This window comes from Oenanthe melanoleuca, chromosome 11 (assembly GCF_029582105.1).
Source record: "Oenanthe melanoleuca isolate GR-GAL-2019-014 chromosome 11, OMel1.0, whole genome shotgun sequence".
NCBI lineage: Eukaryota > Metazoa > Chordata > Aves > Passeriformes > Muscicapidae > Oenanthe > Oenanthe melanoleuca.
Window position 1 is genome coordinate 9256122 of NC_079345.1, and position 25350 is coordinate 9281471.

The 25350-nt window shown below is 42.4% G+C and overlaps 1 protein-coding gene across 2 annotated transcripts in view; it reads right to left on the reverse strand.

Moving 5' to 3' along the window:
- SLC6A2 (solute carrier family 6 member 2) overlaps nt 1-23516 on the reverse strand; it is a 56352-nt gene extending 32836 nt beyond the window's left edge. Inside the window, exons 1-2 of one of the 2 annotated variants that reach the window (XM_056500813.1) lie at nt 22964-23516; nt 2891-3022 (exon numbers count right to left, since the gene is read on the reverse strand). In XM_056500813.1, coding sequence (XP_056356788.1) covers nt 2891-3022; nt 22964-23273 — 442 coding nt within the window. In that variant the 5' untranslated portion in view covers nt 23274-23516. The remainder of the gene's footprint in view (nt 1-2890; nt 3023-22963) is intronic. The other variant, XM_056500812.1, reaches the window with a different exon arrangement.
- Between the last annotated feature and the right edge of the window lie 1834 nt (nt 23517-25350).

Here is a 25350-nt window from a genome sequence, read left to right on the forward strand (position 1 = left end):
TACTAATGTTGGAGCCCAATAAAAGTTGGTTGGCAGAATTGCACAGGAATCTTGCTTTGCTTTGAATTCAATCATTCTTGAGTGTGCAGCTTTGTTCTTCGAATTCTCCCTCAAAGTTGTATGTACTGCATATAAAAGGTGGGGACTACAGTTATTTTATGAATGTCATCCCTGTCACATTGGATACTGTCACAGCAACTAGGTGCAAACCTTTACTTCTAGTTTTTTGAGTTACATTTTTTTTTTTATTGGAGACCTAGCAGTTGGAGATTATTGTGCTTCCTTATTTCTTTATAGAGAAAGGAAGTAGCAAACACTGTGAGTATTAATCCTGGTTGAAAATTTGCATAAGGAACAGATGCTGACCCTGAAGGAGTTGGCAGTTCAAAGACTGCTGCGTGTACAAAAGTTACTCTTTGCTCTGCAGGAGGCTTTTAATCCATAAAGAAGTTTGCTTATCCCTAACAATGGGGAAATAATTGCAAAAGTAAAAATGAAACAGTATTTTCAAATCCTTGGATCTTAAATGAATGTAATACTTGAACACTCAAACTCTAGTGATCAATAGAATGGAGAGGAGGGAGGAATCCCCCACAAGAATAATTCTGAAGTATTAGGTGAATGTTAAAACACTAAGTGTGGGTAATACATGAAATACTAAAATTAGATGATTGTTGTTTAAAAAAGTGTTCCTGAAATTCCTCCAGTCCAGGAGGGCAATAAGAGATGTTTAATATTAAGATTTAAAAATACTGGATCAAATTTGTTTTAAATAGCTCTTCTCTGTGATCTTGAGAATGTTCAGGAATGAATTTGCTCTTATGTTTCTAGGTTTTCTTAAAAGCAATGCTGCACCACCCACAGTCTAAAATAGACCCTGGAAAAAAATGCAGGGATGAAAACATACTATGTTACAAAGGTTACAGGGTATATTTGTAATTGCATGTGTTATGATAGCATCTCATTAGAAGTAGAGTGCTTAGAGTTCATGGCAATAATATTCATAGCTAAAATTAGAACTATAGTGCTGTTCATTTAGAGAAGCTGTTATAAATTTGTGTAGACTGTGTACTTTTCTTTTGAGTGAGAGATTTGAGTTGTCCCAGAAACAACTCCAAAGCATTAGCAGTAAAATGTGTTTGCATGTTATCAGAGGTTTTAGTCAAAACTTTAAAAGTACTGAGTTTATACTGAGGTGCAAATATGTCTCAATGCTTATTACTTTTTGAGAATCAAATAACTTATGCTATTCTATATTCTTGTAATAAGAAACCTTAAAAATCAACAGTAATGTATGTTTAGTCCACGTTGAAAATGTCAGCTTAAAAACATTGCTGGAATGTCAACAAGAATATACATGAAATAAATTCTATTTTCCCTTCTCATAATCTTTTCAATCCTGAAGTCAACACAGAATACCTCTGAGCACAGTGGTATTTGGCTCTAATGCTTTGAGATCCTGAAGGTCTAATTTTTACATTTAGGTTTTCAAACTCCTGATTGTCATCCAAAGGTATATAAATAATACCAAAGGGACTTTTTATTGAGCAGAGGTACTGAGGTTCCTGGGTGCTGGGATGAATTTTGCCTCCCATGATGGGATTATAGAAGGGCTAGGCAAATCTATATTAATTAATTTTAGAATTTTGAGGCACATTATTTTATTAGCTAGCTTACTTGGTTTTTGTTATATTGCTGATTTTGCTGTGAGTTTTGTGTTTGAGAGGTGAGAAAAACCCCCTTCACTTTTCTTGTTGTGTGGCACTAGACTGCTTGAAGAGGAAAGCTGTATTTTGAGAAAGAAGACTAACATTTACTCAGTGTAACCTATATCCAAGCAGCAGATCTGTGAAGTCTGGATTGCTGTTGTTAAGCTCCTCAGCTTTTGTCAGTCCCAGGATGAACATGATCTGAATTTTAAGGTTCTAAGGTCAGCTGAGCTTGCCTGGTTTAATTTCAGATGTCTCTGTGTCGAAAAGACTTTTGCATAAGGTTTTAGATACAGTCTGGTATACATACAAAGGAAGTTACATTTTTTGCTGGCAAGCAATGCTTAAAAAATTCTTGGGGTTCTTTAACAAATACTTGTTTCATGCACAGAACACATATGGCTTCTTTCACACGTTGATCATTTCCTGATCAAAGCCAAACACCCTGAAGCACCTAACCTATTCTTTCCTTGCAGAACGATACAGTGCACAAACACTCCACAGCCTATTATTCAGTGATGCTGGAGAGCTAATCCTCGTGGAAAACACTCAATAGTAATAATGTTCAGATTTTAATAAGTGTTTTTCATTGCTAAATCTGAAAGACACTTTACAAAGACTATCAGAAACATTGCTTCCACTTCACAGGCAGGAAAAATGAGGTACAGAGATACCAGAGAAAACTGTGATATTACATGTCTAGCAGAACCTGCAGTCCTCACAACTCCAGTTTAGTGTTGTAGCTGTGGCACGTTGGCTTCTGCAGAGAAAGCTGCATGCCCTGAGTGGAGTAGTGGTTGCCTTAGTCAATGGGGAGGACAGGGCTGAACCAACCTGGATGGGATTTGGTATTTCCAATGTTTGGATTGGCAAACCCCTCCCTCCACCTAGAGGTACCCAGTTCTTCCCCCTCCCCAATACACAGGGAAAGGGAGGGCAGGGCTGAAATTCTTCTGCTCGTTGCCCCTGTTACACTCTGCCAACAATCACCCTGAAGATGATTTCTGTGGCTTTTCCCATTTTGTGCTTCACCTTTGATAACACAAAGGCTTCTGACTTCAAGGGTTGGGGAAATGTCACCAATACCACACTGTCTGTGAAAGATGAGAGATCTTTATGTTGCTTGTGGCCACATGTGTGTGGGGCTAGGGGGCTGTTTGAGGGAGCAGAGGAACACTCACCTTTGAAAACTGGACAGATTTTCCACACAGTGGCAGCCCCTTCTCGGTTATATTGTCCCAGTGCTAATTCCATATAGAACAGGGGCATTCCAGCAATGATTAAGAAGAGGATGTAGGGAATAAGAAAAGCACCTGAGAAGACAGTAAAAAACATTGTACTCTTTGTATAGGTTGCATTTTTCTTTCTCTGTTGCTTACTTTTACCAGCTAAAGAAAAAAACACTGCTTTTGGGAAATAGAAAGGAAATATCAGGAAGGAAGAACCTATGTATTCTCATCCCTTTTCTGTATTTTTTAAAGGTCTCAGAGACAGAATCCCTGAAATAAGCTATAGCCATAACTGCTATTTTCCCTTAATGCTCCCCCTCTGCTTTTTGGCTTTAAAGAAAAAAAAATTGTCCCTGAAAATTAAAAAAAGCTTGCATAGCTGAAAGGGAAAGGGATTATGGAAAATTTTGTTAAGTTTTTTTTTAGTGTAGTATTTTCAGAAGGGAGAACAGAACAGCAACAGAAGAGAAAAATGTGAAATCCTGTAAGTGCAGTGTAAACTGCTTTGTTAAGTGTCTGCAGGAATCTCTGGCTTGAAAATTAATTACTACTGGTTAATTATATAGAATTTGTGCTTCCATGACATGTTTTGGCTTTTGCTATAATAAATTTCCTTTTTCTTATGCAATGGGTTAGACAACACTTCCATTTCCAAGCTAGTGACTCTCATGGCCATTACTGTGGAGGATGTGGAGGCTCCTGCTGAGCCCCCTAGAGCATCTTGATATTGCAGCAGGACAGTGCTGGGGCTGCTGGCACCTTCCTGGAACACTTCACAAGGCTGAGAATTCTCATGTGAGTTTGTACTGCCACTGAGAAACTGTCACCTTTGGAAAAACCCTGGTGTGTCAGCTACTATAGCATAAAAAGTATTGTCAGTTGAAATACAAAAGAATCACCTAATGCAGAAAAATACCTGAAAATTTCTTACCTATTTTATATGATCCAGGTCACAGAGAGATTACCTCAGTGCATGGCTGCATGTGATACTACAAAGCAATTATAGCTGGTGTCATGTTTAATAACTGTGGGCTCTGACAGTTCTCTGCTTTGTGGTACATGCAAAGGGAAGCTTTTATTATATTGCACAGCTTGCTTGGTCAAGAAGAGTTCAATTAATATTAAACTTGCCTGTATTAAAAACGTTATTGGATTGCTTTAATAACTAGAGAGCTGACAGAGTAATTACATACACTGAATAACTGACTAATGTCCTTAGGAGTTACCTGTGAAAAGGAAACTAGTTTGTGAATACCATGGTTCAATTTTTCATCAAAAAGAAGAACAACAGTAGCTTGACTATTTCTCCTAAAGCAAGCAATACAAGCTTTTGCAAACCTTTAAAATCTGTTGTGCTGGTTTAATAATTTGAAAACTTCCTTTGTAAAAGGAAGAAAGTTTGCATTGCTTCTAAATTTATATACTTACAGGAGGTAAAATGATAAAATCAGGACTGTAGCTTTTAAAACTTGCCAGTAAGCAGAAGGGATTACATGTTTAAAAAGTACGTTTGAAACTATTGTTTTGCTTTTTAAAGTCTGAATAATTGTTTCTTTACCTTTTGAGCTTGCTTTTCACAGATATTACTGGTGTAAGCTGCCTTGCATGACTGCTCAGAAAGGGAATTTTGACTATATACTGGAGAGCAGAATAGAAAAACAAACTCTGCTCTCTTAGTCATACACCAATCCACTTCTAAAAGTAACATGATGTAACATAATGGTAAGGACAATGTATTCAGCATTCAGTCATAAGTTTAGTCATTTAAAAGTTGAAACCTTGCAAAGGAACAGAGACAAGGTATATCAACAGAAAGAAAGAATAGCTTAAACCTGCAAGAATACATATTTAAAATGGAAATATATTGGTTGTATCACTTTGGGGGCAAGAATCTTCTTCATGATGGAGGGTAATGTAAATGCAACTTGCATTTGCATAAGCTGCTGCAGTATCAGTGATACATGTTTTGGTAATATTTTAGTGACTGTAACCTGTTTTCTGTGATTGCTATATTGAACTATTGTATGTTTGAATATTGTTCAGAAAAAATAAATTATTCAACAGATACTTAATACCCTGCAGTTCTGAGCTCTGTTCAATGTTGAAACATACTCAGCAAAATCAGTCTGGGATACTAAATATTGCTTTCACTTTATCTAGTATCTGGAAAAATTATTATTTTAGGTGGTTTTACTGTCAGGTTTCCTGCAAGTGAGCTTTTGAAGTGCCATACTTGCCTTGCTTTGATCGTATTACAGCGTGTGGAGCTGACTCACAAACCTGGCTTGTATTTGGGAGGTATGGAGTTTGCAGGGAGTGATGTTTGATTAATGTCATGAGACTGTGGAAAACATGATGCCTATTCAGGGAAATCTGTGTTTGAGAAGATTAATCCTGGAGCTGTGCAGTGGACACACACATTAAATGCTAGTTTAAAAGACGCAGTTTTCAAGTATGACTAATAGCAGGATGAACTGTGAAGTGTACTGTACTCAGGCATTCTTGCTGGAGTGTCATCTGTTTGGCTGCCAGTCATTCCAGGCTTTAGTTAAAGGAGGTTTCTTTCTTTTTTTTCTTCCCCCACCCTGCCCCCGCAAGGGATTAATAAGGTGTGGTGTAATTTTCATCAAAGAGCAGTTACACAGTATGGCAGGGTTTCATAGCTGGGTTACTTTTCAGGTGCTAAGTGATTGAAGTATTTTGAAATTGAGATAAATACCAAAGTAAGGGTGCTTAGTCATATTAGTTTGACTTCATGTTTTGGAGTCTTCTGGAAACTTCTTGTTTAGCAGCTTCTGGTTAGGCAAAAAAATAATAGAAAGGTACTTTTTGTAAGTGTCTTTTTGTTTCCTCTTATTTTGCTTGCCAATATCCAGATCAATTTTCATGGTGTTCACTCAGCCCTTTCTGGGATCAAGTCCCCTTCAAAGAAAAATAAATGATGGCCAAAAGATCATTCAAATGATTTCCACATGAAATAGATATAGGATAGAATGGTCTGCAAATGCTTGTAAACAGCCAATGTGTGAGAGCTGAGCAGTGTCACTTGGGGCTTGCAGAGCAGCTCTGCTTGGGCTGTTCAGGAGCAGTGTCCTGTGAACAAGAGGTGCTGTTTGGAACAGTCCTTACAGTCCAGTTTGTGTCAGCATCCTGAGGGCCAGTGAAGAGGCACAGCAGTCCTGGTGAGCCTGCTTTAGATCCTCTGGTGTGAATTGGAGCATCAGCCCAGACCTGCCTGCAGGAGCATGGCTGTAAATGCCAACCCTGCTAGGAAGTCAGAGTGTCAGCAGGGGTAGCACGGTGGATGTGTCACTCCTGCCCTGCCACAGAGAGTGCAGGGCTCTAATTGCACGCATCCAGTGTCACACTGGGATGGCCAGCCAGCTGAACTCTTAGGGAGCATGGCCTGGCTAACACTTGCCAAGCCCTACCTACCCCAGCAGCAGGGAGTGCAGTCTGTGCCTGGCTCTTTGGCAGGACACCCCGAGGGCACTCAGGGGTTCCACTGCCCTTGGTGGGAGCACGCAGCTGCATCCCACAAGGCAGCACTACCTTCAGCAGTCCCTCATGGCTCCTCATTTCCCTCTACAGCTGAAAGGCTGAAGTCATTAACACCTGTGATACAGCTGTGGCACAAGGGCCACGCTTGGCTCTGCTGGGTCACAGCAAGCTCAAAGCCACAGGCTGGCCTCAGACTGTTGTGCACTGCTGCATCTCTCTCCTGACACATTCCACAACATCCACACATGTCACTTTTAGGTACCAGTGCACACATGGGGTTAAGACAGCCTCACACATTTTGCAAAACTAGGTTAGGTCAAACGCTCAGCTTCTACAAGAACCATCTATCTGAAACTTCAAGTGGAAACTTACAATTTTTTAAAAAACAATTGCATTTAATTAATGAGGGACAAAACACAAGACAGATTTTGCATTCCTGTGTTCAATGCCAGAACAACTTCTTAATTTTGGTATATCAGAATCCACACAGAGTGTTTCCTCTCTTCGTCAGCATTCCCAGCATCCTAAGGGGTGGGAAGTAAAAGCTCTAAATATTCTTCTCAGTCCTACCAGGAGGTCTCATCTCACTTTTAAATCCCAGGAAGAAACAAGAATTAATTTACTAATGACTGAAAAAAGATAATTTAAACAGCTTTTGCTATCCTAGAAGAATTTTTACTGCACATACAAGAAGTAGGCCAGGACAGGAGTAGTTGAAAAAAATTTGAACTCTTTGTGCTTGTTAGCCTTCTGCATTTGTTACCATGGTTATTTCCAGTCAAAATGTTACACTGGCAGGGGTGTCTGCTAAAACAACAAACTTTGAGCAAATATTGCCATATATTTTCCAATAGGAGTGTTTAAAGTATTCGTGCAGGAAAAGTCTAAAAGCAGAGATCTCCCAACTGGTGAACTGAAATACAAACTAATATCTCTATTAACATTGATCAACACTGGAGTTTTCATTCAGAATAAATAGTACTATAAACAATATCAACAAACAGTTGATAGAATGTAGTACATTTGCTTGGACAAGAAGGAAAATGGGTGGAAACTGTGCAGACACTTGTGAATGAGAAACAAAGTCACTGATGCAGAGTTGTTGAAATTTAGATTGTACAAGATCACCACAGGTAGAACTAGGTAATGGGAGAGGCAGGTTCCTGGTACATGGATGTTACCTGCTGCTCAGCAGAGAGCCCAGCAAGCTTGCACAGCCCCCAGGGGGCTCTGGAAAAGGCAGCTGGAGCTGCTGCTGCCAGCTGGGAGGAAGGGCTGGAACACCAGGACCTTACTGACCCGGGATTAAAAGCAATGAGGGTCTGTGTGGTACAGCAAAGAGAAGTCAGAGCTACAAAGGAGCATGATGGAACCTCAGGTCAAAGACAAGATGATGATAACAGCAGCTGGAGGATGATGTTGACAGCAGCTAGCAAGAGATTCTAGCTGTAAAAAATGGCATTTTTCTGCAAAACAGATCTCATGACATACTATAAAAGCTTCAGCAGCACTTTACACATGTAAAATTCTCCAAGTATACAATAAAATCTTCCAAGTATGCAATCTTTTATAATGGAAAGTATTTCTGAATCATAAAAGCAGTGGATCTATACCATGGTGAGTAGCATGTTTCTCTTGAAACCTTTACATTTAGCTACTCCCTCTAACAAATCGTTGCTGGATTTGAATTTATTTATATTACTACTCTCAGTTTGGGCTCAGAGCCTCTGGTTTTTTTAGAATTGCAATTTTAACAGCATTCCTTTCACTCAAAAGAAAGTGAAAACAAATAGTTTCCAGAAATGGTTCAGTGCTGTTGGCTGAGGCCAACTGAAGCCTGCATTTACTGTCTTGAGCTGTTAACCTGCTACTGCCTTAAAATCACTTGAAGTAACTTGAAGTGCAGTGTATTTAGAAGATGGTCACTGATTCGTAACATCAAGGGTTACCCAGGCCCTCCCCATGGAAATCCAATAATCCTTTTGCCTTTTGCTACAGGAGTCATAAGCTAAAGAAACCCATTAGTAGCTATTTTGAACAAATTAATGAGAGTTAAATATATCCAGCCACTCAGAGCAGCATGATTCATTCATAAATAACAGCCAAGTCATTGGCCAAGGTCCTATTTACATAAATTAATGAAAGGATCACATTTACAACAATGTGTAGTTTAAAGATAATTGCAGGCACATACAAGAACAGGACTCTGGCCTGTGTTGTTTGGTAGGAACTTAAAGAATAAATGAAGAGACATGGTGGGTATGAAAGAATATAAATCAGGTTGATCCAAGATGGGCAGTGTGGCAGTGGGAGCTCTGGACACTCGTGGGGCTTTCTGCTGCTGTCCCTCACAATACTCACAGTGACCGGCTTAGGAAAAGAGCAATTCCCATCATTTGCCATGAGTGTGACCATAGAAAGTCCAAAGATCTGCTTTATGGGCTGCAGTGACAGCTTCTAACCTTGTGCCTCTGTAGCAGAGGTACTTGGAGTTGGATTTTTGTTTCTAGATTAGTGCAATAAGGTGAGTTTTATCTGTAGTTTGGTAAGTAAATACTTGGAATTTGTAACAACATGAAAGCCTAGCTACTAACATTCCTGCCCAAATCACCATCTGGATTTTGTGCCTTTTTCTTCTTTAACTACCTGGCTGGTTTAAAGAAGGAATGAGGGAGTAAGTGAGCTGGACTGTGGAACCAGCTTGTAGATGGTTCTGTTATTTATGCCATCCCTATTGCTAATGCTCAATAGGACAGGGGTTGTAGGAGTGGCACTATCCTTTCCTGCACAGATAACACTGTTGGGAGCAAACCAGCAAACTTTATAGGTCACAGACTCTTCAGAAGGTCCTGGGCAGGGGAGATGTGTAGTGCTGGACTTCTGGCTCAGCATGCAGATACCTCCCTACAGAACATTGCTGCTTCACAACAGACATGACTGGAAGCTTAACAGATATTAAATTAAGAAGAAAAAAAACTATTCTACTATTTAATAATAGGAATGTTCTATTTATGTTTTTCTCCAACCTTGCAATTATTAGGGGTTACACAAGGATATATTCACCTGCAATTGCATATCAGCAAAACCACCCAGGTAAGGTGTAGGCTGTACTTCAGATGTACAAGAGCAAGGTGCCTGTCAAAATATACTCTGATTTATTGGGGGAATAACATCCATGGCTAAAAATATTTTTGAATGAAGATATCAGAAGGTATTTTATGTGAACTTGTGGATCAAGATAAGCAGGTTTTCCTAGATTCCTGTACTAGATCCATATCAGCACAACCTCATGTGGTAAGTTTTCCTTGAACTGTTAAGTAGTGAAAAGATATTTTCTGTGATATGTGGAACCCCATCATGTACATGAAAGGAAGTACTACTTCATCAGCTTAGCTGTCTCTTAAATGTAGGGAGAGTGGGAGAGCCAGGGAGATTTTGGCAACTACAGCTCTACTCTGGTTCAGATATAGACTGTTAGTCATAGTTTTCTCATCTTCTCAGAGAACTTGTATGTTCATTTGTGCTGGGTTTTCTTTTCCTCAGTCAGCTGTAAACTAAAATGAATGCTTTCAAAATTCATGGATTAATCTGACTTTGATGTCAGAATGTCTTGTGAGATAATTTGATCTAACTTGCTGTCTAGCATAGACCAGAATTTCAGACAGAAAAACCTACAAACCTGATTGGAAGATACTAGACAGATCCTTTGCTATTTGTTTGTTTTGTTTTGGAGGCTTTTAAAAATATTATTTTGGGGTTTTTTTTTTGTTTGTTTTGTTTGTGTTTTGTTTTTGAATCAAGAGTTCCAGCCTTCTTTTTATAATCTACAGAGACTGTGGGGACTAAACTAATTAATTACAGTGCAACAGGGATACCTGCTTTTCTGTCTAAAATTGCCACCCTACAGGTATTTCTAACATTCTTGTTCATGCACTGGCAGGTTGAAGAGCTGTGTAGACACTTTTGGTGCCTACATTAAGTTATGATACCCACTTTCTGAGCTGTGCTCTGAACATATCAGGAATGCCAAGTTTATATCCCTGAAATGGTTTCCACCTTAATAAAAAAGAGCCTGGGATGAGTCCTCTGGAGCTGAGCCCCTCATTCAGGGAGTATTGGTCCTTGCTTTCTGCTCTCTCTCAGGATTGCCCCTGTGGGAGCTGCTCATTTGTGCAGGGGGAGATTCCCCTCCCAGCCAGTTCCTGGCTCTCAGCAATCTGGGATGGAGGGTGTTGCTCTTAAAATCTGCTTTTCTTTTGCACGTTGTCAAAATAAAAACCAGCCTGCAGCCTCCAAGTTAAGCACCCTCTGGGGAGGATGCAGTACCCATTTTAGGCAGCATGAGATTCATAACTGTGCCAGGGTAAAACAAAGTGCCCAAGACATCTTAAATCAGCTCCAGACAAGTGCCAAGCAGCTTTCAAGAGGATTAATGTGCAAACCAATAGGAGGTAACTGCCTCAAAATTCTGCTAAAGAAAAATCAAGCACAACAATCTGTGGTACTTTTAACATCTTCCCTTACACCGTTTAGTGATAATCCAAATCTAAGTTGTAGCTTCAATTTTTGGACTCAAAGACTAAAGCAAAACATTCCTTTTCCTTCCAGTCTTTATTAGAGATTTATTTTTATTATTGTAATACTTTCTGTATTATCTTAATCTTTAGAAACTGTTGCCTAACAGAATCCCCTAAATTCTTCCTCTCAGTAAAGGGTTGTTTCCATTACAGAAGTGTGAGACAGTCAATGTTCCTATCCATAGAAACTCTAGAAACCAACCTTTACTCTTGGTCATTAGGAACAAAGCCTTCAGGATGGATGTTCTTTCTGATGCCACTAAAGGAAGCAGAGTAACTGGACTGTAAACTGCATATAATGCAGGTTTAAACAGGCCTTTAGAGCAGAAGGCAAAGAGGTACACACCCTATAAAGACATTCTCCATGTTTTCTTAAAACTTATTATGTGCAGTTTTCTGATATTTCTTAGACATACTTTCTAAATTATGAAACAGAGGTTATCAGACATAATTGAAATGAATATTATGTTATCTAACCATAAAGAATATTTTCTTATAGAAGACAAATGCTGCATCATTTTAATTTATTTGTAAACTTCAATGGCTGTGTGTGGTGCCATTGACAATGATATTGGCAAATTTACCATTATAGTTGTGGCTACTATTTGCATAATTGCCTAGAAAAATTGAAAATCCTGTACTCTTATCAAAGATTATAGTTAATTAGTTACTATAGCTACTATACTATAATATTTTGGAAGGTCTGGGCAATGGTAATTTCCAAGTGGGTGTGGCTTCTTTAGTTTGTACCTTTCTGAACACAGGAATTTCACAAAAACTGTCACAGATAACTTTTCCTTTGGGGAAAAATCTGTATTTGGCACAGGGTAGTGCTGGTAATACTCTGTGTGCCAGCCATTAAGTGGAGTCTCTGAGAATTTTGGCACTGTGAGCACAAAGTGAAACTTCTCAGTATCATCCCTCCTGCAGAGACCTACTCCTCTTTACATCAGCTTGCTTGAAAGGGTAAACTGAGTCTTATTTAGACCAGCATGAAATCACAAAGATGCTGCACAGATCTGCCTGTACTGGCTAGCAGCACCCTTCTTTCATTTTTCCATCCTCCAACTCCTCAGCTTCTTCAGTGGGAATTAATAAGACAAAAGTTTTCTTTAAATTTGCAACTTGAGCCTTATGTTTCCTAAAAGGCTTCAAGCAATGCAATTTTCCCTCAGCCCAAGCTGTCCAGTACATGCTTTGTCACTGCCATTCTGCAGGGCCTCCCAGCTTGAAATGCCATGGAAGAATGTGAAAATTACCCCAGGGCCCATCACAGCTCCCTGCCAAGATGAAGCAGAGGCCTGTTAACAGTTTGAAGTAAAATCCTTCCTGTTTCATCACAGTGCAAACTTTTGCTTGGTCAGATTGCAGAGCAGTTTTATTCACTGGTTACTCAGACCTTATGATAAATCAGTGGCTGAGTCTGGTGTTTTCAATTTGTCACACAGCTGGGTGTTGCTTTTTTTTTTTTTTTTCTTTTTTTTCTTTTTTTGTCTTTCTAAACAGCTTTAAACATGCAATACATCACAGCTGTAAAACAGTATTTAGAGAGAAAAATAGAGGTGATCTTGAAGGTCTCAAAATCTCTTAATTTAGGGTCAAACGCAGTGTTTTTGTCATCAGCCTCTGTATGAGTCAATGGAGGATTAACTGGCTTTTAGGAAGAGCCTGGTAACTAGTTTCTGCCTCTTTCTTTTAGGGTAGAGTCAAGAGAGTAACTTATGCCAGAGACTAACTGTATTCTTATAGCCACCAATTTCAAAAGTTCAAAAACCATTGAGTAGGCTTCAGAATATTTTAAAATGTATGATCTTCTACTACAGTCCTTTTATTTTCCTACTTGCTTTTAGTTTTTGAATTTACTTTGTACTTTCCCAGCTTTTCTTTTCAGCCTTGAAAGCTAGAAAGAGGTTCTTGCCTAATCATTTGCCCCTATGAAACTGTGAGAGTAAAAGGCACTTCTTAAAATAGTACTTTTTTTTAGCCCAACATAGGAGAATGCTGAGGTCATAGTCTAACTCTCACAGAGTAAATCTATTTTGTGTAATAATCAACATCATCTGTGTAATCCTGACAGTTTGCTTTTCAGGTAAAGCACTGAGCTATTGTACTGAGTGAAGATCAGTTACTGCTCTGTGGAAGTCTTCTGTATCAGTTTAGTCTGAATAGTTTTTTATTACTTTACTCTGTTTTTCTTCTCACATAATTCTTAGTCTGGAAATTCTGTCTACTTAGGAGTCCTTAAGAGAGAACGTCTGTTATTTGGGTTTAGATCCTGGCTCTGGTGACGTCAATGGAAAAAAATCACCCATTGACTTCAGCTGGGTCAGGATTTCTCCCATGTGGTTTATGAATCTATTGATTCTAACTGAGGCTCTAGAGCCATACATACGTGAGAAACAAACTGCAGAAAGGAAGAAAATGATCAAACTCTTCCCCAAAACAAAGTCCTGGGCTGTCTTTGATCTCACCAGCACCTGGTTCATAATCTCATTTACACATCTGAATTTCTCTGCTTAAAGAAGACAAAGCACACCATGGCACAAACTATTCCTTAATTTCATGATAAATTGCAGAATTAAGATGCCTGTGTACAGATCTAATCTCCCCTCAGTGTGAGGGCATGATCTTGGGGGCTTTCTTCAAGCACCAGTCTTACTGCACATCAGTAGCAGATCCACCCTGCATGCTGAAGAAGAGTCATGTACCAAACTTACTTCTGAGACTGGCTTCTAAGCTGTAACTTGGTGTTTTGGTAACGTTTGTCCTTGAACTTTCAAATATTATAGTAAGTCCAATATACTTAATTGTGAAAATACTGTGTTGTGAAATAAAGATTCCTCTGCCAAGAAGGAAAGATGCTGAGACCTCCTGCAGTGTGGGTTACATTAACATAGAAGAAGAAAAAAGAAATCTTTCTGTTGTAGAATGTAGACCCCTGAAAGTCTGTGTGGAGCTTGTTTTTTTTTTCCAAAGGCAAACTTTTGAGGGTATTTGGAGCACCTTCAAAGTTTAGGATTTGAGAAGTTGTTTCCTCCTTTGTCAATCCTTGACGGGAAGAGACTGTATCTCTATTTTATTCTTGCATTTTTATTCTTTCACTCTTTAAAAAAGGTTCAGGGCTAACCTCTTGTTATCCCTGGATTGTGTCCTTGCTGTCATTGTGGCCATGCTGACAAGTGAGGTTCTACACGTGAATTAGGCACTGCTGAAAGCTGCCACTCCTATAATATCCTAAGAAATAAAATTAAGTGGGAAACCCAAGCATGATCTGCTTGGGAATGATCTTTGTATTTGAAAGTAATGAGCCACCATCACATTCTCTTTTCCTATAAGTGTGACATTAATTATCAGGTTGGGATCTCCCAAGACCTGTGAGGATCTACTGCTCCACCTTGTGGTGTGAAAAACGCTTCCCATCATTGTACCAAGTGCTGTGCCAGGAAAAATCCAGCCTCTTCCCCATTTTTTATTTAACTGGAATTTGGCTGGAATCAGTATCATACTTTCCCTCAAGAGATGTATCTTAAGGGCAAGTAATGTGCTGCCACCTTTGGCATGCTTGAGGATGGACATTGCAAGAGGTCTTCCATTACAGAAGAGAAAAATAGAAATGAAAATATCAGTGAAAAGTGCTATACACACATACCCACATAGTTCAGGAGGTGCAGAATAAATTAAAAATAGCTGGCAAAAACCAAGATGCACAATACTCAGCTGCTTTTTCCAGTACATACACTGGGCCCAAGGAAACAGTGATTTGGATGGTCAATGAGGCAACTGCAGAGGGTTCATTCTTCCATGCTGCTGTTGGCCCAGAAAATCAGCTCATTCCCACAGTCCTGCAGTCTTCAGTAAAGACAAATGCTGTGCAATTGCCCAGCCACAATCCTTCCCCTACATCAATGCCACAAAAGCTGTTTCAGCAAGAGTGCTGTAGCAGGACAGGACAGTGCTTGGAAATCATGCAATAACTCTCTCCAGCTCTGAAATAAAGACTGCAAAGGAGTAATATTCTTCTGCTGTTGAAATCACAATTCCTGTGTACTTCAGTGGGGTGGGATCAAACCAGCACTGCTCTTCTGATGTTGGGTTTGTTCTAGGGAAGCAGTTTAAACAAAGCATTCCAAGAAAGACTTTATGTCTGTCTGATCTAACACCACCAGTCTGGGAGAGTTGGATCCTATTTTGGACACCTAGCATATATTCTTAGACAATTATAATAGCCAAACTGCAGCAATCAATTAATACCTAAATTAAGAACACAGCTTCTGCAATCACTTGTGCTTTTGGAAGTGAGTGGTTGTGTTCATAAAGCCTTAAGGAGTAGGAGCACTGGAAAAATTACCATCTTCTATAAAAAGACTTATTGTATAATAAGGGCATCTTATCTTACTACATACCAGCAGTCAGAATGCTTGTCATAAAAAAAAAAATATGGACTGGCAACAGACAACTGACTGCCCAATCCTGCCTGAATTTTGCTTAGTAATATGTTATCACAGAATTCTGTTCACTGGAAAGTTGGTAGTGTGCTTCAGATGAATATGAGTGTAGAGAAGGATGTGGCTTACACAGCCAGACCTCCCTGCTGACAGTTTCTGAATGGCAGACCTGGTTCCCAAAGTGCTGCTCTGTGCTGTCACCTTTGTCATGCTTCAGGAAAGATTGCAAAACTTGTTTGAATAGAGAATAAGGGAAAGGAGGAGTGAAAATAAAACAAAGGATAGTTTTGAGAAGTAGTTTAGAAGTCCTTTCCTATGGCTTTCTTGAAGAATATGTTGTAAGGCAAGGAAATTACCTGTTTTCCTTCTGTGCCTCTCACCTTCTTTCCTTTCTTTATGGATTAAAGGTTTCAAAAGCTCTGTGGCTAAAATTAAGTATGTTGGATCTATGCAGAAGTTATGATGATGAATTATACTACAGCTACCCAGAATTTCCATGAGAACAGGAATTATTCAGCAGTACTGGGGATCTAGGCACTTTTGGTGCCGATTTCCTGAAGGACTCAGATATCCATAGTTAGGAAATCAAATTTTGAATGTCAATAAAGCCTTGCATTTGAAACTATTCTAAGACACAAGAATAATAGCAAGAGATTCAGTAATTTATGGACTGATTTTATTCTATTATTCCCCTCACAGCATATCTAAACTCTTACTAATGTTCCTCCTGATCTTATGTGTAAGTAGTTGTTTTAACATTCTGGTTCATGCTCTAAGCATGGGGAAAAAGTATCTGTCTGGAAATAATACCTTTAGACTACTGGAGCTGTATTCACATATTCAATGAACTGAGAGACAGGTTTGTGACATTTTGCCTAAAAATGAAAGTGAAATTCTGCCCCCAAATCATGTAGACCATGTCTCAGTCTCTTTAGAGATATGTTTCTTCAGCAAAGAAGGGCTGAAGAAGCTCGCACAGGAAGATCATGTGCCTGCTATTTCAGCTTGAATGAGTATCCAAACCCAGGATCTCATGTCAAACTGTAGGAAAGCCCTGTATTTGTTTCAGTAGGAGTGAATATGAGCTTTGAAGGCTCCCTAATGTGACTTGCAGAATTTACTTGTGCAGGAATGATTTACTAGGGATAACTCAGTATTTTCATTCCTTGGCAGAATTGAGAAGAGTGTACAGGAAGGAAGGGGGCTTGGGGGGGAGACAGGGTATGGGAAGACCTTAAACAGAGATGTTAAATTTACAAAAATATAACTGAGAACTGAGTTTATTTCTTGAAGTCATTCTGCTTCTTAGTTTAGAAAAAAGTACTTCAAGTGGTAATCAAAACATGCATCCACTCTACTTGCAAAGATATACCTGTGCTTTTGTCAGCTGGTCCACACCAGCTCTTTTATTGTCAGTAAAGCTGGAAAATCAAGTTTAGTAATTGACTGGAGCACCTTTTAGATCTGATCTCAATATTTGCCCTGCATCAGTCACAGGATGGTCCTCTTAAGGAGTAACATCAAACTAAATACTATGGATCTCATCTAGAACCTTTCTATGCTGGTATATCTCTAGACTTCTGTAAATTTGTCAAGCTAAGGACTGCTAGAATTTTTCAGGGACAAATAGCACCTATACAAAGGCAGGTATTTAGCTGACAGTCTATATAGTGTGTCACTTATACACTATTTCATGATATCAATCCTCAGAATCAGAAATAAGAAGTTTACAATAGAAAGATTTGGATGGGAGATTCAGTTCTTCCCTTTCATCTATTCTTAATTTTTCATATGTAGTAGGTGTACAATGCAGTAACTTATAACCCTGCAGAAATTCCTGTTCAGAAGGTTTATTTTGTGGAGCCAACAAGACATATAGAGCAAACAGGGAATTTCAGAGGAGCAGCTGTGAGCTCCAGTGCAGAAGAGCCTGGGTGAATCCATGCCCTGCATGCACCAGGTGGTTAGTGGCTGATCAAGGTTGGAAAGAGAAGAGATGGAGTGGGAAAGGGAGCAGAGCATCAGTGATCTGGACACTGGCTCTGGATCTGGGAAAGGAGGTCCTGCCACACACACTGAGCATTGTCCCTATGTCACACTGGCTGAGAACCCAGGGCTCATGACCATAGTGAAGAGATCATAACAGTTAAACCTGCCTGAGGTCAGTGGTTTGATGTGCTAATGGGAACTGAAAACCCCTTTTTAGGAAACCAAAATCACTCGATTTGCATCTGAGCTTTGATTGACTGATGAGTCAAACTCCTGGCGTAGGCTTTGCAGTGAGATTACTTCAAAGTTGATCTATTATTATCATCACCATTGCTATTTTGAAATATAAACTCTGATATTGTAAGGCAAAGGTCATCCACCTTTGAACTCTAAAGTGCCAGGTTATATTCTTCCCCAAAATAGTGATTAAATTTGGTGGCAGACACTTGGCAAAACTGCGGAGGCAGAGTGCAACAGAAAGACAAGGTGGTGCTGTCAGCTCTGGTTTTCCCTCAGTGAACTGGTGCAGTGTCCAGGCTCCCAGCTCTGAGGGAGGTGACAGCTCCAGGGGTGACAGCTCTGGGCTCCTGGCTCTGCTGGGCCTGCTCTGGGATATTTGGATCTGCTTTGGGCTGTCTTTGGTACCTGGGCTGTGGATTGCTCAGTCCTGCAGTACAGCTTACAGAACTGTGGCCAGGGCAGGGAGCATTAGGATGAATTGTAAGGTACTTCTGAAGTGTATTGATTGCTGACAAACTGTTGAAGCAAATATTTTCTTCTGGAGAAACTGTGGTCTAAAAACACTTTAAAATAATGCTGCAGGGGAGATTTAAAGTGTGCATTATGATAGCTAGAGTAATGTTAAAATATTTATCTGCCGCTGTTCTTAAATTCATTAAAAACTTAATCTGATTCTTATGATACAGTAAGTCTCCAGTGACTAATCTGACAATTACATGCTTCCTAATGAGTAGTCTGGACATGACTGACCTTGCAAATACTTTGGCTCACAAAAGAAGTACTTTATGTTGTAAATTCCTTTTCCCCAAATTTCAGGGAGAAATATTAATTCTGCCTATGACTATGCAGGAACAGGAAACAAAAATGAACATTAATACTGAAAGTGTCTTGTACAAAAACTACAATAGCTTGTTAACTAAGGCTGAGCATCATCCTCCCCCGCTGTGAGCACATCAGTTAATCATAGTAGGCATTACTCAACTTCATTTGGCATCAGTAAAATTTCAGATGTAATCCAAATATCAGGGTAAATCTTTCTCTAATTCGATGAGAGTATAATTTTAATAGTAGCCTTCCTCAATTCATCATAGCCTCTTGTAGAGCTGGGGAGCAATTAAAATGTTGGTTATGTTGTAAAGAGTTCTTTGGACTACATTGATGTTGACCACTTACAGAGGGAAGAGAGAGTTATACAGCTAGGGAATCTTATTCTTAAAAATAGTTTTTAAAAATAGTGCTCTTGCCAGAAAGGTTATAATGAGGATATAGCTCTTGTAAGATTAGCCAGTAGACAAGACCATAGTTGATTTCTCCATGACAAGCCCTGCTCCTTTGCAGCTCTCACAAATGCACTGCAGAAAAAGTATTCCATCTGCTGCAAACAGTAATTTTCCTTTGTGCTGTGAGCAGCTGTCAAATACATATAAATTGTGGGTTTTTTGATCAGCTGGACTGGCAAGGTGTTGTTTGAGAATTTCCCCTTTTGGAGTGTTGCCATATGTACTTATTGGGAGCTTGCAGATTTCCCCCATCTGTTCAGAGCCTACTCTATCACCTGATAAATACTTCAGAGCACACAGTGGACATATCCTGCTTCCAAGAAGTCAGTGAGGGCAGGAACTCCTCCAGTCTGTCCATACTAAAGTGTCCTGTAAGCTTTCCATGGCACGTTTCGTGTTACCATACAGTCACTGGACCTGTCTCTGCCCTTGTAAGGCAGGCAAGTCCTATGAAAGTAGGTAACTGATATAGAAAAATAAATGCTCTCGATTTTTAGATCTTACTAAAGACTGTTTTTTTTTTTTTTTTAATAGCAGAAGAATTATTCCAAAAATTACAGTTGTTTACAGAAGGGTTACATTCTGCCATCTATCTTTGTGCAGAAGTCCCATTGGGGTCTCTCAGCAGGCTACTCCCAAAACACAGATGTTTCTGGCTATTCATTGTGTTTTAGTTCTGCTGGATGCTTCTTACTCTCTAGCATTTTGTTACTGGGAGCTTGTTAAAATATAAATGTTTCTTTTTGTTACCACCACCAGTGCTGTCTCCGAAGTTACCTAACAAAAAAAGTCTGTATAGCTGCCACTGGGTGGTGTATGCCTTGTGTAAGTAAAGTAAAGTAAACTATCAGAGTTTTGTATAAATGGAACTTCCACATCTAACCCAAAAACCTCCATGCCTGTTTTGGTTTTTTTTTTCCCTAGAAAATTTTCCTGGAGTTTATCAAAGAAAGAAACTCCAGGGCTTGTCTAGTAAAAAGAAAGGGGTGTATATACATCCATGTCCTTGTAAAATTCAACTTTGAATGGGGGAATACTGTGTGTTTATATTTTCCTTTTCAGTTCTTGTATGTTTCTATGCTTTCTTGAGAGCCACCTGCTTTTACAAGCATGGAAAGGCCCTTAGTGTGTCTGCAGGCATCTTGAATTAATCATAGTTAGCTTTAGGACACTGTCCATATGTCAACCACCTAACTGTTTTAATAAATGTAAAGGTAGATGCCATTTTCTACCACTTCCATGTAACTGATGTTGTTGTTCAACTTCTAAGAACATTTGTAGAACATTCCTGGGTGTAGCTTTTGGTAGGATAGCAGAATTTTTTTTCTTATGTAGCACAAGCTATGCTGACCCAGGATTTATCCGTTGGTTGATAACGTTCATAACCCACACATTTGGCTGTCCAAAGTCAGCTCTAGTTAAATCACTGAGGCTGATTAATTGCTGAAGCTTTCAGAATAAAGAGAAACTACAGGAGGAAGAGGAAAGGAAACCTTTTACTTTCCACTGCTTTACTTTATGCATACCATCCAATTCAAGTTTAATCTGTTCTGTTGGCTTCTTCTTTACCTAGCACCTATTTATTTATAAATATCAAAAGGCAAGCTGTGATCCTAGTATGAACATCCTGTAATTTATTTTCTTTTCTAGGTTAAGTCTGAATTTTCTAGACAAGTATAAAAACAACTGATTTCATCCCTTTAATTTGCTCAGCATTCCAGAAAAACTACTAAGACACTGAAATTCGGTTTTCCCCATGTCTATATCCACATACCAGCTTTTGCATGGGGAAGCATAGCAATTATATGAAACCCATTGTGTTATCCTTTTGAGGCAGCAAAAGTTAAATTAGTGCTAGAAAGGTTCCCTCATGCAATAGGAGTGATGGTGTGTGTTTGGGGGGATGATATTTAAGAATATCTGTGATTTATGACTGGAAAGATCTCAGTGAAATCCAATGATATCCCACAGCTCTGCCTGTTATGTTTTTTGGTCTTGTAGGGAAATTTACACATAAAGCAAACAAGCTCCCAAACACAGTTTGAAAGAAAGAAAGGATTGATTTGGCTTGAAACTCAGTAAAGTATTTTTAGAGCCTGAAACTCTTACAAAGTTTCTACTGACTAAAACTGATATGTATGTCCAACATAAGAGGCAATGAATGGAAAAAATTCAGGGTACCAGAGTGTTTGGTCTCTGTATCAGTAAACAGTTATCAGTCATTCTATAGACTTTGGTAGCAAAGGGCCTCTCTACTTTTGCTCTAAAGGTCTGATTTTACTTTAATCATATGGAAGAGCTACTGCAAACTTTGCACTTAAACGTGCCTCTTGTAGCTGTTGGCTTTCTCTTCACTGCTATTTGGAAGTATTAGAAGATGCTAATGAAGACCCAGTTTTTTCTATGTGAACTGACATAAGATAATACATGGTGGCTAAGCAAAATGCAAGAGTTGCAGACTGTTACCTTCTGTGCCTGAACTGGCAGTAAATTATGAAGGAAGCAGGTTAGGAAATTAAGTGACCCAAATTGCAATAGAAAAGGGTTCAGGCACTCTGGGTGTCACCTTGTGCAATGTCAGACAGGGGAATACATCTCTTTTGCTGAGAATTGCCAGATGAGGTGGAGATGTGGCAATGGTGCATCTGTCCTGAGCAGTGTGAGTGATGCTGCTGCCACACCTGCACCTGACACAGGGCGAGCCTGCTGGGCTCCTGATGCATTGTGCTGCTCCAGTGTCAGTGGCTGGGACTATTTTTGGACATAACGAAATAAGGATGGAGGTTACTTTTCAGTACTAACTACTTTCTTCAGGCTGTCTGGGTGGTGAGCAGAGAGGTTTTCTGACTCCCCTCAGAAGTTTTGGAGGTACCAAGTTTCATTAGCACCAGTATTCTATAAAGTTCCAAGGACAGGTATAATTCCATGTCTTTTGACAGGGGTTTTCCCATTCATCCTGCATTCCTATTTTCACAGGAAGCAATTATTTTGTGCTAAAAGTGTGTGAACTGTTAGCCTTTATCACCAGGCAACCACACCATCCCTATATACACACTTAACTACCTTTCAGAACGTGCTTTCTCTCTGTCGGTTCTATCTGTGTGGCTCACCGTTCACACACAGTTCTCCATCTGCCAGGCAGGGTCTGTTCTTTCTGTGTGATTTGAAAGCACCCCAGGCACCTGCCCGGTTCGCAGATGGTGTTACTCCATCACAGTCTGGAGTCATCACTGACAACACAGCGCGCTTCAGGGACATGAAAGAGGATGATGGAGTTAAGGTCTCACTGAAGACATGCCAGACAATCTGAGCCAACTATAGTTACTGTCTGTAATTTTTTGTTGCTGTCATTGCCAAACTGTGCAGGAGGTGAGGTTTTGTTTGTAACAAGTCTCATACCTACTTTGGAGGAGGGGAGAACCCCCACAGTGCAGAACCGAGGGCAGAAATCACGATCCTACATTAAAACTGCCCCCACGAAACCTTTCATTGGTCTGGCTCTGGCTTTTCTGGACGCTGTTTTTCTGCTTGAATGTTTTTGGTTTGGCCTTTCTCCCCCCCTCCTCCACCCCCTCCCCTTTGGTGCTATTTTTTGCGAACGAAAAAAACCAAAACTGTTAAGCAGCCTGCAGCGGCAGCAGAAGGCAAATCCGCTGTAGTCAAAAACTAAGTTAAAGTTGGAGGAGTGTGCCAGCGACCGCTCCCGGGAAGGGGCAGCCGTGTCCCGGGAAGGGGCAGCCGTGTCCCGGGAAGGGCAGCCGTGTCCCGGGAAGGGGCAGACGTGTCCCTGCGCTCCGGGAGCGGGTCCCGCTGCGGGAGGAGCGCGGGGAGCGCTGCGGTGCCGCCGCTCCTCCCTTCGCCGTCCGGGGCGAGCCCCGACCCGGCTCTGCCCCAGCAACTCCGCCGAGAGCTGCGGGATGTTCCTCGCGGCGGTGCGGCTTGGGCGTGCGGGACTGGGGAAAAAACAAAACCCCTCGCGAGCGGTTCTCTTACCCCCTCCATTTTTGTAGCAGAGGTATGGGAATCGCCAGACGTTGGCCAGGTCCACGGCGAAGCCGATGACGGAGAGGAGGAAGTCGATCTTCTTGCCCCAGGTCTCCCTGTCCTGGGCGCCGTAGCGCGGCGCGGGGGCGGCGGGCAGCAGGCTGCTGCTGGTGTACTGCACCCCGTTGTGCTCCTTCACCAGCAGCAGCTCCACGTCCTTCTTCGGCGGCGGCGGCGGCCCCGCGCGGTCCGGCAAGGGGGCCACCACCGACACTTTGCGCTCGGGCTGGACCTGTTTGTTCATCCTCGCCTTAAACATCCAGAGAGAGCGGGCTGAGGAGGGGGCGCGGGCGCGCAGATAACGGCAGCGCGCTTCCCGCTGGCGGCGACTCCGCGCTCAGCCCGGCGGTGTCAGCGCGGCGGGAGCGAGGCACGGCCGTAATAAGAGCCATGCAAATGAGGCGGGAGAGGGGGGACCGCGGCGCCCGCGCCCGCCGGGGCGCCCCCGGGGAGCGGGGCTGCCCGCGCTTCTTCCGCGGGGAGCGGCCGCACCTGGGGCCGCCGCCCGGCCCCGCCAGCTCCGACCCACGGCCCGCACTGCCAGAGCCCGCACTGCCCAGTGTCCGCACTGCCCGGTGTCCGCACTGCCCGGTGTCCGCACTGCCCGGAGCCCGCACTGCCCGGAGCCCGCACTGCCCGGTGTCCGTACTGCCCGGAGCCCGCACTGCCCGGTGTCCGTACTGCCCGGAGCCCCAAGCTGCCCGGTGTCCGCACTGCCCGGAGCCCGCACTGCCCGGTGTCCGCACTGCCCGGTGTCCGCACTGCCCGGAGCCTCCACTGCCCGGTGTCCGTACTGCCCGGAGCCCGCACTGCCCGGTGTCCGTACTGCCCGGAGCCTCCACTGCCCGGAGCCCTCACTGCCCGGTGTCCGTACTGCCCAGAGCCCCAAGCTGCCCGGTGTCCGCAGTGCTCGGAGCCCCGCGCTGCCCCCGGTTCCCCGCACTGCTCCTGGTTACCCGCACTGCCCAGAGCTCCGCACTGTCCCTGGTTCCCCGCACTGCCCCCGGTTCCCCGCACTGTCCCCGGTTCCCCGCACTCCCCCCGGTTCCCCGCACAGCCCGGTTCCCCGCACTGTCCCTGGTTCCCCGCACTGTCCCTGGTTCCCCGCACTGTCCCTGGTTCCCCGCACTCCCCCCGGTTCCCCGCACTGTCCCTGGTTCCCCGCACTGCCCCCGGTTCCCCGCACTGTCCCTGGTTCCCCGCACTCCCCCCGGTTCCCCGCACTGTCCCTGGTTCCCCGCACTGCCCCCGGTTCCCCGCACTGTCCCTGGTTCCCCGCACTGTCCCCGGTTCCCCGCACTGTCCCTGGTTCCCCGCACTCCCCCCGGTTCCCCGCACTCCCCCCGGTTCCCCGCACTGTCCCTGGTTCCCCGCACTGTCCCCGGTTCCCCGCACTCCCCCCGGTTCCCCGCACTCCCCCCGGTTCCCCGCACTGTCCCCGGTTCCCCGCACTGTCCCTGGTTCCCCGCACTGCCCCCGGTTCCCCGCACTGCCCCCGGTTCCCCGCCGCGTTGCTCAGGTTTGCTCCGTCCTGCCGCACACCACGGCGCTCGGAGCGGCTGCTTCCCGCCAGCCAAAACACGCATCCCTAGTCCAGCCGGCTGAAATTGCCGCTAGCAGGCAACAGGTAGATCCTGTTGGATTGCCCACTTCCCTTCTTCTCGGCTGATCTGCCCTATCCACTAGTGGGGCTTTAGTTAAACAGCAGAATTTTTGGCTTTTGACATCAGAACTAAGTGGGATGCAGGCTGCATGGCAGAGCTGGACACTGCTAATGCTCCTGTGCCGGGGCTGATGTATGACCAGCTTCTCCTTTCATGGCAAGCATGAGGTTGGTATAATTCAGCTGTGAGGCTGAGGCATTCGTGGGACATTAGCTATTTGCTGCTGTTCCAAATGGAACCCGAGTGTTTTACATGTAAAATGGGCAAAGAATCATCTGGCAGAACAGTGATTGGTGCCAGAAGTTGGCAGAAAGGGATTTCTAGGGAGTCTTCTTGTCACAGCTGTGAATAGTAACTCTGCATTCCATGTCAGTTAAGGGAATAAAATTTGTCCACAAAAGAGAGAAAACAGCTCTCCCTCCCTGGTATTAAATAGCTTCCCTTCTGCCTGGCATCAGCGAGAGCAGGTCAAGTCACAGAGGATTTTCAAAGGTGTTACAGCCTACCCTACTTATTTACTCTGCTAGGGCTGATAAAACACTATTACATATACTGTAATGTATAAAGAGGCGCTAGTCAGAGTTCATCAAGAATACCAGATTTCTCTGCAAACTTGGAATGTGATAAAGAATATCACCTCAGAGTTAAAGTTCACATATTGGCATCCTCCCC